Source organism: Rhopilema esculentum, chromosome 12 (assembly GCF_057945365.1).
Source record: "Rhopilema esculentum isolate cy_ngs chromosome 12, ASM5794536v1, whole genome shotgun sequence".
In the NCBI taxonomy this organism is placed as follows: Eukaryota; Metazoa; Cnidaria; class Scyphozoa; order Rhizostomeae; family Rhizostomatidae; genus Rhopilema; species Rhopilema esculentum.
Window position 1 is genome coordinate 5,583,594 of NC_142826.1, and position 18,209 is coordinate 5,601,802.

At 35.7% G+C, this 18,209-nt stretch overlaps 2 protein-coding genes across 2 annotated transcripts; both read right to left on the reverse strand.

The window, feature by feature from the left end:
• Positions 1-886: 886 nt before the first annotated feature.
• On the reverse strand, positions 887-9,175 carry LOC135681497 (EF-hand domain-containing family member B). The gene is made up of 13 exons (XM_065196005.2): positions 9,021-9,175; positions 8,611-8,670; positions 8,153-8,296; positions 7,745-7,844; positions 7,077-7,268; positions 6,129-6,258; positions 5,300-5,612; positions 4,361-4,691; positions 3,704-3,780; positions 2,936-3,136; positions 2,528-2,587; positions 2,121-2,252; positions 887-1,037 (listed from the first exon to the last, which is right to left on the reverse strand). Exons 1-13 carry the CDS (start codon positions 9,069-9,071, stop codon positions 1,023-1,025), a joined length of 1,806 nt encoding a protein of 601 aa, XP_065052077.2. The 5' UTR covers positions 9,072-9,175; the 3' UTR covers positions 887-1,022.
• Positions 9,176-12,885: 3,710 nt separating this feature from the next.
• LOC135681498 (Krueppel-like factor 6) lies at positions 12,886-17,040 on the reverse strand. Its single transcript, XM_065196006.2, has 2 exons — positions 16,825-17,040; positions 12,886-16,395 (listed from the first exon to the last, which is right to left on the reverse strand). The coding sequence occupies exons 1-2, from the start codon at positions 16,927-16,929 to the stop codon at positions 15,640-15,642; spliced, it is 861 nt and encodes a 286-aa protein (XP_065052078.1). The 5' UTR covers positions 16,930-17,040; the 3' UTR covers positions 12,886-15,639.
• Positions 17,041-18,209: the final 1,169 nt, after the last annotated feature.

The following is an 18,209-nucleotide window of genomic DNA, read 5'->3' on the forward strand; positions in this document are numbered from 1 at the left end:
ACTAATTGAAACCTAAATGATTGGTGAATTTGAATACGTATTTATGAAACAATTTCTCTAATAATTAAAGATCAAGTTAAAGGTCATGAAACATCCTCTTACGTAATATCCCCAAAGCATTTAAAAGACGTGCTAAACTGATTGATGGCTAATGGCTGATTGAAAAAATTGTAATTAAGGTTCAATTGATTAGCTTTAGTTATACTTTATTATCATCGAAGTGTAGTGTTATGGATTTTATTCATTTAAGGATCTTATCTTGTAGATGCAGTGATGAAGGAAACTGAGAGTCGTTAAATGTCGATAAATAAGACCCTAGAGTAGGCTTAAACTCCCAAACAATCCCCATGTCAAAATATCATACAAAATTGCCTTGTTCCTGGTTTTCAGCATTTTTAGCTCCCAAAAACTTTTGAGCCCTCTCGATCCGGTATTTGCTTTGTGGTCTTGCTCTACAGAGAGCAATCTCATAACGCATAAAAGGGCATAAAGCCTGAGCTTGAAATGTCCAGTTGTTTCAGAAAGTTTTTAAAAAGTTCATTTACGGGGCATTTTCAGAAGCGATGTTCATCAGCACCAAAAAACATCCAGGTACGTAATAAAGTTAGTCATTTAAAATTACACAAAGCGCTGAGACCAGCGATTCTACAACTTGACAATATCCCTTTGTAGACTTTGAATAAATATACTATATTCTACTTGTATAGAATATAGAAAATATTTGAATTGGAAAATTATATAGGATATATTTTTTCAGGATCGTTTTGCGTATAGAACTGAACGGTTCTATGTTGCTTCTACGAGTTTCACCCTAATCTGATAAATGAGCACTCTTGTTGTATTGGTATAATCTCATCATGAAAAGTGGAAATAAAAAAAAGCAAAATTGATCAATAAAGCATGACTTTATGGATTATATCAATACGAGTTATTTACTACTTGAAAACATATGAACAAAATTGATAAAGGTTGCAAGAAATTATGCAGTTCTTCATTCTTTACAAAATTTCAAGTCCCCTTTCTCACTGTGCCATGACCTATCAAAAGAAATTGATATTCCAGATTACTTGAAGTGTGATTACAAATTACAAAAATTACAAAAAGCAACATGAACGATCGAAGGAAACACCCTACAAAGGTGTTAGAATGAGAACCCTTAAACAAAAGTCCTATTAGACTGTGTGAAACATCCATTTCAGGTATTAAATGAGCGAGATGGAACGGGATGGAGCAACATTCAGGGACATTCTCTGAGGCTGTTTTGAACTCCGTGCTTTTCAATTCCTTTTCTCAAAAGGTGAATTGTTCATGGATTGTTTCGAAAGGTGTTTTTAACCAACAAGTTGCAAACAGGAAGGAATATTGGCAAATTGTATCCTATAAATCACCTTGAGGTAGGGCATGTGACACCGAGAAGATATTCATAGCAACTAGCACCTTTGCTCTATTTCTTGGTGTGACCTTACCGCTCAAAACTTTGGAAATGCAAAGACAAAATAGTTGAGTCCCACCCTTATCTTGAGATATGTGACGGTAAAGCTTTATTCACCCCTTTACCCTTTCAGATTAAATTTGGATTGATTCCTTCGGATCCTGAGAATGGAAGTGTCCGCCCCAGCCCTCCTGATGTTGCAGCCTCTCGGTATACATAAGTTGCTATGATCTAAACTCAGTGTCCTTAAACCACCAAGCTACCAGGACAATAATCTTCTACTCTCCTAAACTGTTAGGCCATTTAAAATCATCGAAATGAGGTAGCAGGTCCTACCATAACTGTCACACAATCTTGTTTCTCCGGGCAACAAATTGACTCAAGTTGTGAACATATACAATACGTGAAGTATAAACAATTCTCAGCTGATGCAGCTAATTGACAGTCAGAGTTATCAATACTTAGCTTTGCCTTAAAAATATCTTTATTGAGTCTAATGAATACCTAGATAAAAATTCAATCTGTTAACTTATAAACGAAAGCAACTGTCAATGTGACATTACTCTAGAAAAGAATACTGTATGAAAATTCCTATTCAAAAATATTTTATTAAAATAAACGGAGCTTTTTAGCATCTTTTAGCAGAAACTCAAGCAGCAAATGTGTAGACTGGATACGAGGTACTCACGTATTCAGTCTCCTTGAACCCATCTTTCAATTCGCTTTCCTTCTTGCTGTATTTCAAGTCGATATTTCTGTAAATTTCTGGTCGTTCAGATACAACTGTATTAACGTTTTCCTGCCCAGCCTCAGCGATATCCTAAAATGAATAAAGATAAATTCAAACCAGACATCCAAAAATAAAATTTATATGATTTTCGTCACTATAATGAGACAATACAGTTAAGATTATCGCAATGTGCTGTCCATTCTAGTTGTGCAAACCAAAACGGGAAAAATTGCAATCTAGGGAACAATATTCAGTAGTAAACTGGAAAACGAACTAAACAGCTAGATAGGCCTATATATAATTATGAAATTCTAAGGAAAATGAAGAAAAAATGTTTTTAAAATATCTTAAACCTTTGACTTTACCTGTTCATCTTTGTTCACAATTGATCCATATAGAATTTGCCTGAAGGTTTCGACGGATACCTAAAATAAATTTTTAATATTTTTGAAAATGATAGTTCTGGGTAAAAAGCTAGAAACACCTTATCATATTATACAAATTTAGCATACATCTATGTGTTTATTCAATTTCAAGTTTTCGGTTTATTCAAGTTCAAGTGTACTTAATTTAAAATTTATTGCAATTTAATTCAAAACTGGCTGATTACTATTAAAATATATTGCATTTAAATGAAGTAAATAAGTTAGACACAAACGAAACTATTTTCCTTTAATTTTTAAGAACAAGAAAGAAACCCATTTAAATTCAGATCGTGGCTGTAAATTCACACAATGAAAGAAATAATACATTGAACATGTTTTCCTTCCCACCTTGCCATTGTCGCTGTTCTCTCTTGCAGTTTCCCAAACTTTTTGAAAATCGTCATTTGTCAATGCAAAGCCAATACTATCAAATATTTGCCGAATTTCATTTTCGTCCCGGTTTTGAAAGAAATCTCGTTCAAAGACACCATGATTCGAGTAGATTGATGGGTTGATTAACCCGTACGCATTAGATTCGTCGCCGTAATTCTACGAAGAAATCAAAGCCAATAAAGTAACTATCATAGAATCTCCCGCCACTTGATCTACTAAGAGTACAAATAGTTCATTGTTCATCGTTTATAGAACGAAGTACAAATAGTTCATTGCATATGAAATTCCTTTGAGTTAAAAGAAGGAGTTCAATTTACATTGAGTTGAGAATAACAGCTGGAATTTTTCAATGTATATACATTTGGTGATTAAAAATGCTTCAAAAAACGTTTCCTTCATTGAAAGAACGAGGCTGAACTTGATGCTTTAAGGTGACTTTCCTTTCAAATAGACCCCATGGAAAACAAGGCCGAGACAACAACGTAGAGTTGCATAGCCAAAACAAAAACGGAAGACAATAACAGATTTTGAAATCAGAGGTGGACTATGTTTCATTGATCTTTCGTGAATGAGTTTGAAAACATGAAAATAACATATGAATGAAAAACTATAAAATGCCATCTGCATGCATATGAAAGATTTGAATGTTTTACTTTGTGTATGGAAACAACCTCATCGCTGTAGACAAATAAGGCTATGCAGTCAAGCTATATGTAAACATACTGTTGAATCACCGATTCTTCTTATACGCGGCGCCGGAAGATCGCTTCTTATTGTTGGGATACCGTTGAATTTCCAATCTGAAAACAAAGAAAAGAAAACTTAAAACATTGCCAATGCTTCTTTAAAATTTTTCAAAAAAAGACGAAATGAAGGGAATGCCAAATTGCATAGAACAGATAAACAGAAGAAATTCGGATGTGTGTCGGACATTTTCGGATGACAGAATAAAATTTGGCCACTAGTATGCAGCATCAAATTCAAGCAATGAGAAATTAATTTTAGAGTTATGTGTGAGTGACCATGAAATGTATACATATTGTGGCTTGTATGAATCATGGACTGATAAGTAAAGAAGAACCACGAACAAAAACAGCTTGAAAATAAATCAACAACAGTTTTATAACCAACGTCAACATTAATGAGGAAATGTTCAAAAATTGTCGATCGTGCTGAACGTTTTGCCATATTAAATCTTGATTTCAAAACTTTTCAAGCATGTAGAAAAATGTCGAAGAATTCAGCAGCAAAATTTTGGAATATCTTCATACATGCTGAATGCTCTTTGTTGAAACGGCCTAAACTTGACAAAATTGTATTTTGCAACATGACTAGTTATTATGAAATGTAAGACTGTTGATAACCAAGAAAATTCATTACCGCCAGTTTTGACACCACCGACAACAGCATTTATTGTTTGTGATGAAGTTTTAAAGTCAACAACAGCATCATCAATTTGCTTATGCAGCTCTTCTGGTGCCTCATCTTCGCTTTTCGTATCAGAGTCATCTGCTGAATCTTTATTTTTTATCCTTGTAGGCATTTTTCCTTTCCAGTTCAAGAAATTCGAGAACTCTACATAATCTATTTGTCCATCTTTGTCTATGTCACAGTAGTCAAACAAAGCTTCGAGCAATTCCTTGTCGATTGGAAGGTTGAATTGGATGCAAATTTCTCGAAGCTCATTGATGTCAATCTTTCCAGAACTATCCTGTTAAAGAAACAAGACACAGGGTAAAATGTATTGTATAATATTCATTATAACTGAGTCCAGGGGCGGATCCAGAGCAAATTTGAAGGAGGGGCAGTCGTTAGTAGGGGCGCTGCAAATGTTTCAAAAATTGGTGACGAGAGTACGCTGTATACAACAATTTCAGATCTATTTTCAGAATAAACAACATAACTTTTAGGTAATCCTTGAAGCATATTAGCCTATCGGTCTCAGAAACTATTTCACCTGATTCTCATTCTTCAAAATGGGCGCAAAATTTCCAAAAAAGGGGCGCCAGACTTGCTTCAACTCGTTGAGGGAGGGGCAACTGCCCCTAGTTGCCCCCCCTAAATCCGCCACTGACTGAGTCTTCTACCCTATTATTGCATTAATTAAACTAAAAAGATTATCAAAGCAGCAAAGCTAGGAACACGCTGTTGAAAAGCGTCTAGTACTTCAACAATGTCCTAATTACATATCTAGAGTAAATAAGACAATATTCTAAACCGTATAGACATTACCGCAATTAGGATAGTAAATGTATCAACGCGTATCAAAAGGACTATGAAAACTAAAGATTGCTTCGTATCTAAAAACTGAAATTTTACCTTGTCATAAAATTTGAATGCTGCATTGAGATCATGAAAATTGTGATAATTTGCTTTCTTCAAATGTTGTCGGATTGCAGCGAGCACTCCCCTTTCTTTATCTTTTCCTCGCAAAAACCTCCCAGCCGCTCGGTTATGTATCAAGTCTCCAGCACCATATTCATCTGGTTTGACCAAAACACCAAATGTGTGGTCACTTGGTACTCTGGCAAGCATTGTCTCCTTTATTGGGTCATGAACTGTTCCAACTTGAGGCTGTGTTCGTTCTCTGAAATTGTCCACCCTTTCTGACACGACATGAGCCGCCTTGGCACTAAAAATGTATGAAAATCCGTTAAGATGCTTGATGATCGCATTAAACGCGAAACTCAGAGAAGCAACTTAGAAGCGTCCTTTAATATACTCTAAAAGCGTAGATTATCAAGCTTTATGAAAAATAGACTACGTTGTATGGATTCTTAAGGGAATAAACACCTTCGAGTTGTTTTGATAACAATCGAACAAACTACTGCTCATTTTCTCTAGTATCACCTGCAAACTTTTAATTAGATAGGGGTGAGGTAAGGGGTTCTTTGGGTACTTTTAATGTGGTATGTATACGAGACCCCAAACTACTAAAAACTGAGCCCCCAAGGTGCCTTTGATGTAACTTATGCAGTTCGTATCAATTTCTGACATACCTTATTTGAAATTCCTTCCAACACCCCTGATATCTTCAAAAAATGTTCACAAAATTTGCTTTTATCTTGTTATCTATATTCTGAGGCTTAAAACCTTGCATTTGCCTAAGGGTAATTCTAATAATCAAACAAAGTATACTCCCTATTACCTTTGAGTTTCGTGCAGCCATTTAAGCGTTTTTTGTACATTTCTTCCTCTGTTGTCATGTGGTGTCTCTTTGCCAAAACAACTTGTTTTTGGGATCCGGGACCAGTTATATTTTCTATCATACGTTTCACCTACGAAATAGGTAAGGAAATTTGAAAGAATCTGAACAGGGGCGGCGCTGAGAAATTCAAAGTGATAACATTATTAGACGCACTGAAATTCTTCACGATATTCTTTGCCTATGATTTTATGAGGCACTCGTTATATGTAGCGGTACATTGGAAGGGCGGCGATAGTTCGTCGGGGTTCTTAGGTTTATCCAAAGAGGAGGCTTCCTCGCGAGTGAAGCGAGCAGAAAAATTTTGCAACCACGCCCATTTCAGAATTTTCTTTGCGTTCCTTTTTTGCAAAAATTTTGCTATTTTTAAGACATGGTTTTTTACGTTTGATTAATTCCAGTCTTAAAATGGAATTCGTTACTTTATGGGGCACCATAGACCCCTGCCTATTCCTTTGAAATAAAGCAATACTGTAAAGGATTTATCCCACTGTTCTTTTCTTCTATTTCTATTTTTTTCTTTTCTTTTTATTCTCTCAAAAACACTTTTTTGCAAGAGAGCCCCCCAGCCCCCCCCCCCACCAGGTGCCGCCCATGCTGAAACCCAAAAAATTAATAAAAAGAAAATTTTGAGTAAAAGGAAATTTCCAAGGTGGCTTCTATAAACTGTTGTTGTTATATATTTTCCAATTTGATCGACCATGCATTTTCTTAATGACACTTAGAGAAAATCTATTTTTTTAAAAACTGCAGTCTGTCACTATGATTTGCTGCAGGTGATCATATAATACAATTTACTTTAGCTATCTTTGTATATAGGCAATCCTAAATTCTTTTGTAAGCATAAAGAAAAATCTGGCAAAAAGTTTTGAAAAGTTTATGAGTACTAACCAACGCTATATGCACTATGACTCTTGATGTATAAATCTGAACCTTGAGTAGATTCAACTTCCACTTCATTCTTTGATTTTGCAGGATTGACTAACTCTCCAGCAGTACAATCCCTAAAGACCTTTATCCCATATCGAACATCATAAGGCTCAACCCCTTTTGGCAATCCAACTCGCTGATCATGAGATTTTCCTACCAAAATTAAATGTTTCCTAGGTCATCTTGAGGTTTAAACAACTAGATACACAGACAAGGAGTGTGAAAGTAACAACATCTGAGACTTAGATTTACCTCAGTTGAGAAGGATCATATACAAATAACAACAAAGATACCTGTTGTGAGGAAAAAACAAAGTCAATGAATATTACTGATACAATGTCATCTGATAAAACCATGCCTATGTGGATGAGTTAATAACATCCAATGATATTTGTGAAACCAATTTCCAAATCTGGGGCCTTATGGGGCTGTCAGGGTATCATCATGATAAAACACAACCTAAAACACCTATTTGTAAACAAACTTTTAAATAAAAGTACATAAAGTGTTTAGACATCATAGAAATCATAAGTCATGTAAAACAGTATAAGATTACAGTGAAAATGAGAGAATAAAATATATAAATAGCAACAGCTTTTTGAAGAAAATAATGAAACACAAATAATTACCTAGAGGGGCTTTTTTGCGAGTTGCGTAAAGATCTTCCTTTTTATCACATAATCTCTGCACATAGAGACTCTTTGGCCGTGGCAAAATCAAATCCCGAGCCTAAAAGAATACAGTTTTAAAGAATTTTACATGTCACTTATAATTTTTAGCTTGAGAAAACAGAAAAAGCTTAAAACACATGCAAAACAATATTTGGAATGTTTCATATTCATTAATTAAATCAAAATAAGCCTAGCTAATTGCAAAATTTACACAATATAAATCAATTCACTGAATTATTTGAAGTACTTGCATAGTTGCTAAATGATATAATCATATATAAAGTTTGTAACATATTTGTACTTTTGAAAATGCCAGGTGTAGCTAGTTATTTTACTGATATGATATCAGCCATCTTCAATACACACCTTTAGAGATGGTTTTGTATCAATGCCATGACTCAACAAGGATGCAATATTTGGATCACTGTATCTGCCATAGAATATTCTTCTTTCGGCAGGAGCTGGGTTTGTGGTACAACGGAATTTGTGGACTGGTTCAGGGGTCAGTGGCTATGTTTTACAAAAGAAGAAAAACAAATGAGGGTTAGATGAAAAATTTTGCTTTAAAATGGGCCTAAAAATAACCTGTCTTATTCAATGGTTACTACCATAATATGTGCATGTGTTGCTAGAGCAACTTTATTCTATGGGTAGGGAAATTTTAGAATTCTCTGACAAAATTCTAAAAAATGCATGGATTGAACAACATCCAAATGTAATTGACCATACATATGATTTTATTCATGAAACACACTGTGTATTATTTCCTGAAAATATATAAACATGAAAATGATAACATTTTAAGAAGAAAAATGAGCTGATACCTTTCTGGGAATATTTAGGCATTCCTTTGCAGTTTCACCAAGAGTAAAACATTTACCAGCCTGCAATAAACAGAAAAGCGTTACCTCAAAAGTTTAGTGCGCTTTATCAGGAATTACAAAATCTTTGAGATAACATTATAGAAAAGACTTAAGATTCAAGAATTTATAACACGATCCAGTAACGGTATGTATTAACGAACAATGGTTGAAAAATATAATAGGCCTAGAAAAAAGGGAGTAACTTGAAGAGAAATTCAGATTAAAAAGACAGAGTTTAAGATAAAACAGTAGTGATAAAGTATATATTTCTCTGCTCAATTTTGTGGACTGCATACGGTACGCCAAAGCCTCTCCAATGGCCTATTCTCTGAACCGTGGCAAAAATAGTTATTTAAAAAAATTCAACTTACAGCAGTAACATCTGGATTTCTATCCTTGAATTTTCCACTGTTACTCAACATTGTTTTCGGATTTTTTAGGCTTCTTCTCAACAGAATTATTCTTGATTATAAGACAAGATCGGTCAAATATAGCAACGAATTTGTATTCTTGTTGCCATGCAATGAGCCTCGATATCGCTTCTCAGAACAACAAACAGACAGGGAATCCACTGATAGATCAGTGACTGAATCAAGGAAGAGCAGCTATGAAAAATCAATTGTTTCAGGGAAAGGTGTCCAAGATACAGGTTAGGGTTAGTTTCAGGGTCAGGTTTAAGGTTAGGTTTAGGGTTAGGAGGTGAAGGAACTATTTCCACTGTCAATACCTCAGCCAATGTTCTAAACTTTGGAAAACAAAAAGGAAGCAATGTTTCTGAAAAAGGCCTTTAGGCTTGATTACAGTAAAATTAAGCGGGGGAACTCTTTAAAACGTCTTATTCCACCTAGTCCTTTATATCATTGGTCCTCGGTTTCAAAGATGTATGACGTCATGTACGTTAGCTGACTATGATCTAGTGCCGACCGAGCGCGTCTGGTGTGCCTACTGTTGTTAAGCAACATCAATGCTACCTACTACCCAGCTCCTTTTCGATCTGCGTGAGAGAATGTTGGGCGAAATGTTCGGTGAAATGTTGGATCGTTTGACCACCAACGTTGGATCACCTTCCATCATCGAGAAAAATGTTGGGCGAAATATTGGATCGTTTGACCAGAGCTTAAGATTTTCAATGACCAACCAGTAGTATTATTTGAATTCAGATTGGTTTTTTGGAGTTTAATGTGCACAGAAGTTGGAGCCTGAACAAGCCAAACGGAGGTTTTTTACCATGAAAGACGAAAAGACCTAAAAACGTTTTCTCTCGATTTAATGATCTCTCGATATAAGGAACTATTTTCTGGTTCCCTTCAGAGTTCGTCATATCGGGATTCCACTGTAATTTCAGAATCAACATTACTTGTAAGTTGTAAGGCCTGCAGCTTTAATTAGATACACTATTACATACCTTCTTTTTCCAATGAAACTTCTGACGTTGTACGTCATGGCCATGCCAGTGGAGTTTCTTTAAAAGGTTGCTCTCTTCAAAACGCACGAAAGTATGTGAGATGTAAACGGTGTGGGAAAAAGGTATCGATGGTATTACATCACTAAATGAAAAAGTTATACTAGAAAAGAAAACGCTACATGCTATTTCCTATTTAGAAAGTATATCGTTAATAACGAAAAACTTAATGACCAAAAGATACAAGCTGTTTCTAGCTATGAATATTACAAAGCTTCCTGTTTATAAACGGCAACTTGAGTAAGGAAACTCTATTAAAAAATTCTTTCCCCTCAGGATTCTCGAAGCAGTCTCCTACAACTTATGTAAAAATGTTTTTGGAGACTATAAAGGATTTATCATGTAGAAGAAGTCCAGACCCACAAAGAACATGCAAGTTTTAAAGCCAGCGAGGATAAAGATTCAGAGAACAAAGTTTTGAATGTATTTATAGCTACAAATATTCAGTTCAGAATAGTTAAATGAAAAATGACATAAAACCTGCCTAATTCAATCGATAAAATAAAGGTGCAGATGTAGTCTCTTAACAATTGAATAACTCAGTCCGAGGTTTTTAACAAAGGCAAGTACAGTTTGTAAGGTAGAGAGAAAAACATAAACTGCTAAATTTCAATTAGAATAAGTTTTCAAAGGCTATCATAAACGTCGGCAAAAATTATGAGAATCCAGTTAAAATTCTAAGGAATTTCTTCTGAGGGGGGGGGGGGGGGGGGCAGTATATTAATATTGAATGCTAGTCCCCAAAATGAAGCCATTCATTGAAACTGCAAGTTTCAAAATTGTAAAGAAATTGAGATTGATTAAATTGTGTGATCAAAAAGGAAGAGCTTACATTGTTTCAAAGCTAAGATTTGAGTCGTAGCCATAAAATAAACGGCAGAGAACCTAGGCCTGAACCTTGCGGAATGCCAACCAAAATCACATGATGGCGATTTGGTAAGATAAACATTTGGATTAAGAGATAAGATTTAGATGCAGTTCGTAAACATTTGTGCAAGGCTGCGGTTCTTGGCTTTGTCAAGAAAAGATAGCAATGATAAAACAAAAAGTACAGTTGATCCCCTTAAACAATAAGGATTCTTGTGAAATTTTAAACAAGAAGATAGCAAAGTCTGAAATCTGTCTAGCACATTATGGCTACAGACAAAACTGCAGATGAAAGTAGATTGACTCTAATCAGAACCGTTTTTAATCTCATTTCAGTTCTTAGCAGAAGCAAACCGACATGAACTTGACAAGACGGAGTAAATTGTAAAATAAAACAAAAATAGGAACAACAAACAAAACACCTGTCTTGTTGTTTAAAGTAAATTGATATACAAGTGCTTTTCTCCTTGAAGACAATCGTTCAAATGGCTACTAACAATATAACCTGTTTTGTGATGTACTCTCTATTCTTTCTTGTATTTTTCGTAGCGACTGTTTACGTTAGCTGCATTCATTTCAAACGGAGTAGGGTGCCACGAGCAGCATGATTCCCCACTTTTACAGGTGCAATATTAGGACATTTCAAAAAAGGAGCAAGCAAAACATTGACAAAGATACAGAAGAGCATAAGATTGTCAAAGTTATGCTCTCTATTCAGAGAAGTTTTGTTGTGAAGAAAACAATGACAAGAAACTATGTTGCTAGGAGATATGAAATGCCTTAGAAATCCCTTTTGGTTGCTACTTGAATCATTACCTCTAAAAAGATCTCAAAATAGCAATATCTTTATAACTGCTAGTTTAAATGATATTTATTATTTTCAAGATGAAATATCGCCTAGATACCTGAGCCTCATGAATGCGGGGATAAAGTATTGTAGACGGCTGCGGTGTTGAAGGCTCTGGCACCTACAGGCACTGCGGAGCGTTGAGAAAAGTGGGGGTCTAAAGAAAGTGGGGGGGCTGAAATCGTGTAAAAAGAGGCTTTTATGGTAGTTTGATACTTAGTATTTGGCATTTTTGCAAAAAGTGGGGGGCTAAAGCCCCCAGTCCCCAATGCTCCACGGTGCCTGACCCAGGGTAGGTGAAATGAGGAACTGCTCGGATTCTAGGTGTTTGGCTTTTGGGCAGAGGGAATGACGTTTTCATAGGCTGCCCCTGAAACGCTAACAATCTTTTGCATATGTTAAGTACATGATTTTTGAATCTCCACCAGTTTAGCTAACAAACAGCATGAGCGAAGAATTGTCGTCTGGAGAAGCAAGTTTTGACCTTTGTAGTTCTTTTAGCGAATAAGCAAACGAAAATAGCCATCGCTAATAAAACGAGTGTAATAATAACAATACTCCAAAACAAAGTATGTGAAGAATAACAATAATTAATCCTAAAGAAATAATAAAAATATTTTTATGAGAGCACACAGTTGCGTCGTTCTTAACGAAGAGAAACCACAGAAAAGATGAATGGGAAGCAAGAAACACTTGGTCATGTTGTTCACATCAAATGCTGGGAAATGCGGCAGGAAAGCAGATGGGCTGGTTTCCTAAATTAAGATACCAAAATGTTTGAGGGATAACATGCTGCATGCTTTTAATGTTTCTCATTAGGGTTTAGAAGGTCAGTCAGATCTGTTCGTGGCAACATGAGTAAAGCATGTATAGAGAATAGTGACAATGACATATTCTTAGAACTTTTGAAAATTGAGTATCTTATCTGAAAGAACATCAAAACTACCTCTATAGTTGAAAAATCATTCATATTTCTGGCACCGATTGGTTGAACTCTGGCCAGTGAAATTTTTACAAAGTATTGCTGCCATTTCAATTTTTTGAACAGTACTAAATTGAAGGGATTTGAAAGGGAAAACAAGTGCCTCTATGCCCATTTTGCAATGTAAGCATGCTTCAAATCCATGAATTCTTAAAAGAGGATCTTCGTGACGTCATCACTCAGCCACATTAGGGAATCTGGCAATACCAGAATGATGGTTGTACAAGCAACCCAGGATAAACAAATGCATCTTCAATAACTGGTTTCCTCACAATAAGTGCAGTTTTTTTGTTCGCAACCTGTAAACCAAGTATTCAATCTTCTATTGTCTAACTTCAGGGCTACAGATACCAGCTTACTTGGTTAGGCCAACACCACGGAAAAAATTGCTGCGAAATGCGGGGTGCACTGAAAAAAGGTGTTATCAACATAAATACTAATGCTTAAAGCCCCCAGATAGGGGTTCTGATGAACAAAAACTGTGTATTATATTTTTGCAATTATACAAGAAGGGAGCATGAAACCCTCACTCGGCAGCCGTTGCAGCGTCTTTGGAGGCCCTGTCTCAAGACTGTTCGTGATTTTATCGAAAAATTGACGCTGGTTTTTTCTTAATTTGTCTATTAATTATTAGGATGTAAGCAGTGCAATTGCAAGCCAGTGCGCTTTAGAGGCGTGTGCAGGCGCTTTTTTCCAACCAAGTGCATGAGACATCCTTTATAACCCTAGATGGCTACCCTGGGTACCAGAGCCTGTTAAATCTGGGGGTAAAGTATTGTTGCTCAAAAAAATTTTCCGTGACTAGTTTTTAATTTTATTTCTGAGACTAAATAATGGAGACTCTTTTACCCAGGGTGAATGACAAAAAATCCTCATTTTTGACATCAGCACTGTTCAAAATCACCTCTTACCCAGCCTGTTCTCACTTTGTTTTGAACTTATGGCCAATTTTGAGGCTTGGTTTCTTTTAAAATGGTTCATATAAAAAAGTTTAATTTTAAGGAAACTCGAGCTAAATGGGATTGAGTCAGCTCAAACTGCAATGAATGTATTGTTAGAGCCTCTCAATGGAAAAGTTGACATGAACGGTCAATCGAACCAGTTTCATTCTTGTAATAACGAGATCAACAATGCAGACTGGTTTTTTTTGTTTCTTGTAATGAATAAACAACCCCTAGCGACGACTGCAGCACTTGAATGGAGAACAGAGTAGTGCTATAGGCTTTCTTTATGAAGGGAAAAAGCTGTGCGTAAGATTTAGTCAATTTTGATGCTGATAACGAAAGAAAACACTTCAGTTTCCCAAAGAGTAATCCTAAGGCCGCGGCGAGCATCATGACAAGAAGACGAAGCTCCCTTGACAGCGGGGCACAGTGGGGAGGGTGATTTGTATTGTGATCAGGGGATTTCCCAGTTGGACCAAACGACTTGAGCACATATTGTTCTAAATCCCGCTCTCTCGTTATGATTGACAATCCCACTGATATCCTCGGCCTCTGGGAAATTCACATAGTGCTAATCTCGTGCAGACAAAAAGCGAGCTAACAGAACTTTAACGCAATTGCGTAAATTCTTCTTTGTTGGATTTCATTCCTTTGTAAAGGCAGCTAACTTATTTACAAAGAAGAAAGTAGGAAGCGATGGAAACCAGGACAATAACGCATTTCTGTGGTTGCATTAACAATTCGCTGGATAATGATTATTACCGGCAACTCATTGACTGTTTAACAACACTTTTCGTCTACAAAAGCTGTAGAGAACTTTTCTCAGAGTCAGTTTAAAAACACTATTGTTGGATGATTTTTGCAGATCGATGATTTGAGCGTTTAAATCCCCTTAAATGGCTGAGCAGTACAAAAGAAGCAAACATAATTTGAATCTTGATGAATGAAATGTTGATTAACATCTTCCTTTTTGACAATTACATTTATTCTAAGACAAACATTAGGTCTTATTTACGAAAATTCAAAATATTCCCATTGATGTCTCCAGTAAATTTTCAAATTACTGTATTCAGCAATTTCCAGTCATTTTATTTAAGAAGGATTCAACAATGAGAATACCTTGAAAATTTCGCTGAATTTTCAATTTAATGGAATTCCCATGATGGGTTTCCCTGTACAGACAATATCCTAATTAATATTTACATAAATTGTACAGTTTTGTTAACATTCTCATAGCAGTGTGTTGTATACATTTCAAACTACTTTACTAAAAAACTAGAAAGATTAAATTAAAAAATAAATTCATATCTGCATAGTTGTTTTCTGAAACTGTTAGAAGGAATTAAGTCGAAATAGCTATGTTTCTCAAAAGAAGTCAATACATAGACTGTTACATTATCTAAGGTGTTCGTGAAGGCAAGAAAAGATTTTTGTAGTCATTTTGTACCATTCACGGTATATCTGATATTTCCACGGTTTCCAAGAGATAGACAGACAAGTAACGGCAAATACACAATCAACAGAATGCAATTTGTTTCAACGGAGCACATCTTTTACATTCTTATTACAGCCGGTAACCATCTGTATATTGTAGAGGTAAACCGCAAGCATCTCATCAATAATGCATCCGTGATTCATCATTCAACTCCACGGTAACGCAAAACCATGCTTTGTCATGGATTCTCGAGAGCGAATATCAAAGATCATTTGCCATCATCCGGTATGATGATACGTCACTCTTGCGAAATACAAGGACTATCGAAATTTCAACAATGCTACGTCAGTTCATTCAGCTATTTCGTAACCACGTGATATATGACGGACATTGTTGGCTTCCAATTGCTAATAATTGTGTATACAAGTGCATCTAAATTTCTATTTTGGGAAGTCACTGGTGACGTTTCATGTGTAAAGCTAGGTGATCAGATCTCGAAAAGCAACGGTCACATTGTAAACATTTAAATGGTTTAGCACCAGTATGTTTTCTATAATGTCTAGTAAGTTCATCAGATCTTGCAAACCTCCAAGCACAACCCTCCCAACTGCAACGATAAGGTTTTTCTCCAGTGTGTGTCCTTTGGTGAGCTTTCAAATGAGAGCTCTTTGTATAAACCTTTTTGCATCCAGAAAAGAAACATTTATGAACTCTTTTCTTAGAGTCAATGTTGTTGGATTTTTTCCCATCAACTGTGTTCTTTCCACGTTTACTATTCAATTTTAATGTCCTGGTGATAGAACCAACTCCACTTCCTCCACTCGACACCGACTCCGGCGAACTAGGGGGCGTTAACAAAACCTGTTGAGATACGTCTTGCGGAGATATGGAGTCAGTGTTAACACATCCAGCATTATGATTCGAACTGGTGAAAATTGTTATTGGAGTCGATGATTTCAAAACTGCAAAGTCTGGGCTATCTCGAAATTTAGGTTCAGTAGGAGTTTCAGGAAGAACGACCGTAATCTGTGATGTTTGACTATTAGACGAGTGATCCGACTTCAAGTCGTTGGTGATTCCCAGAATAGGACTATCGAGTTCTTCAGTAAAGAAAAATTCATTCCAAGGACACGGTACTACACCATCGATATCCTTGCAGTTTAGGCTGATAGGTTCCCGACATAAGTATTTGTTTAATTCCATCCTTGTCTGGAATGAAGATACATCATTTCATCAAGAAAAGTCCAATATAACGCAACAAGTTTACACTACAGGAAATGAGCTAGGCCGTTGAAGGTTCGAGTTGAAATGAGCATGCAGAACATTTGAATTCAAATAGGAAACTTCGTAAAAGAAGTCCAGAACTATCTTTAATAACTTATAATCGACCATCTTAGCTTTGGGGATGAAATAACTATATTTAAGAGCGAATTTAGCAATTTTATAAAATATTTAGAAAACAAGGAAGCGCGTCGTCAAGTTTATCTAGGCCACAAAGAACAAGGATGCAACTTAGGTTGCCAACGCGTAAAGCACTTAAGAAAAAACAATCGTATTATGAATAAGGGAGATTGCTGCTAACCTGTTTTGCAAAGTAAATTTCAAAGAATCGAGTGTTGAAGAAATGGAAACACAAACCTGTTGCCAATCTTCCTCCACCGACGAAGAAGGACAGAAAAAACCAGTATCGTGGATATATTGTAGCTCTTGAAAAATGCTCCCCGACGGTAGCGTAGAATTCATGATTAGAAATAAGAATAGTGAAAATGTTTAAATACGAGAGTATTGAAGCCTTGCAGCTCTTCCTATGGTGGTACTGTAGACACTGCGAAGACAGTAGGCAGCAAGTGATTGAAATTAATCATAGTGTTTTCAGTTTGTATAAGACAATGGAATCTACCAATCAGAGGAAATCCATAGAGATGAAAGCCAATGGAACGCAGACAATGACAACGAGGATGCCACAAAAAGGGGATACCAATGAAAACCAATCAAAACAAACATTTGTGAACTGTCTCATCATGATTGGCTGCTCCAATATTTAAAACGCATCCTGCCATATATGGAGTAGACAGAAATAGCTCCTATATAAACGCGATGACTCACCATGTTTTGGGAGATTTGCAGGTGAGATCGAAGGATAAGCACGGAAGTTGCTCGATGGCAGAAAGCTCTTATTAGTTTCGACGATGAAATTGTAAATTCGACTTATAATTTCGCGTAAGTTATCAGTGAAAAGAACTTGAATGTTTCCTGGTTCTTTGAATGTATTTGAATCGCAAATACATAAAAAACTCAAGAACTACCCTGCTGCTGCAAGGAAAATAAAGAACTTTAATTATTTCTTTTTTTAACTTGCTTCTGACTAATATATATTTCAACAATTTCATTTCTATAAGGCTTTTTGGCTCAAATAAAACAAGGTCAAGAACATATGAATAAAGTACACATTTAATAAGAATAAATTTTTCAATTTGACTATGCAGAGTGAACTATGAGTTTACTGAGCAAAGCAGACGAGCATGACTCATGCAAAAATTTTGAGACTACCACTCATCATCAACCTTTATGCCACTATGTTTCGTTTCCTAAAATGTTTTGTTACGAACAAATACTACCAAAGAATTGAAGTTTCTCCTGAAGAATAATTTGAGAATAATTTTAGGATAAGAATCACAAATTTTAAAAATATCGAGGCTGAGCAAAGATTAAGGTAGTGCTAAAAAGTGTGTATAAGAAGAAATGTGTAAAGTCTGAAATTAATTAATATCAGTTGACAATTAGATAAAATAATTCAAATGTCAATTAACAAAAGATTTGGCATTGTTCAAATTTTTCAATGGATGCCCCGCAGTATGGTATTTTGGCAACGTTTTTTAAAAAAACAAAATTTGAAAAAAGTCAGCCATATACAGTATATTTGGATAAAATTTTGGTCAAAACGCAGCAAAATTGAAGCTTTGAAAAAAGAATGGGTTCTATGGCAGGGTTTTCCAATTCTGTCAAATTTTGATCTTTTTCGC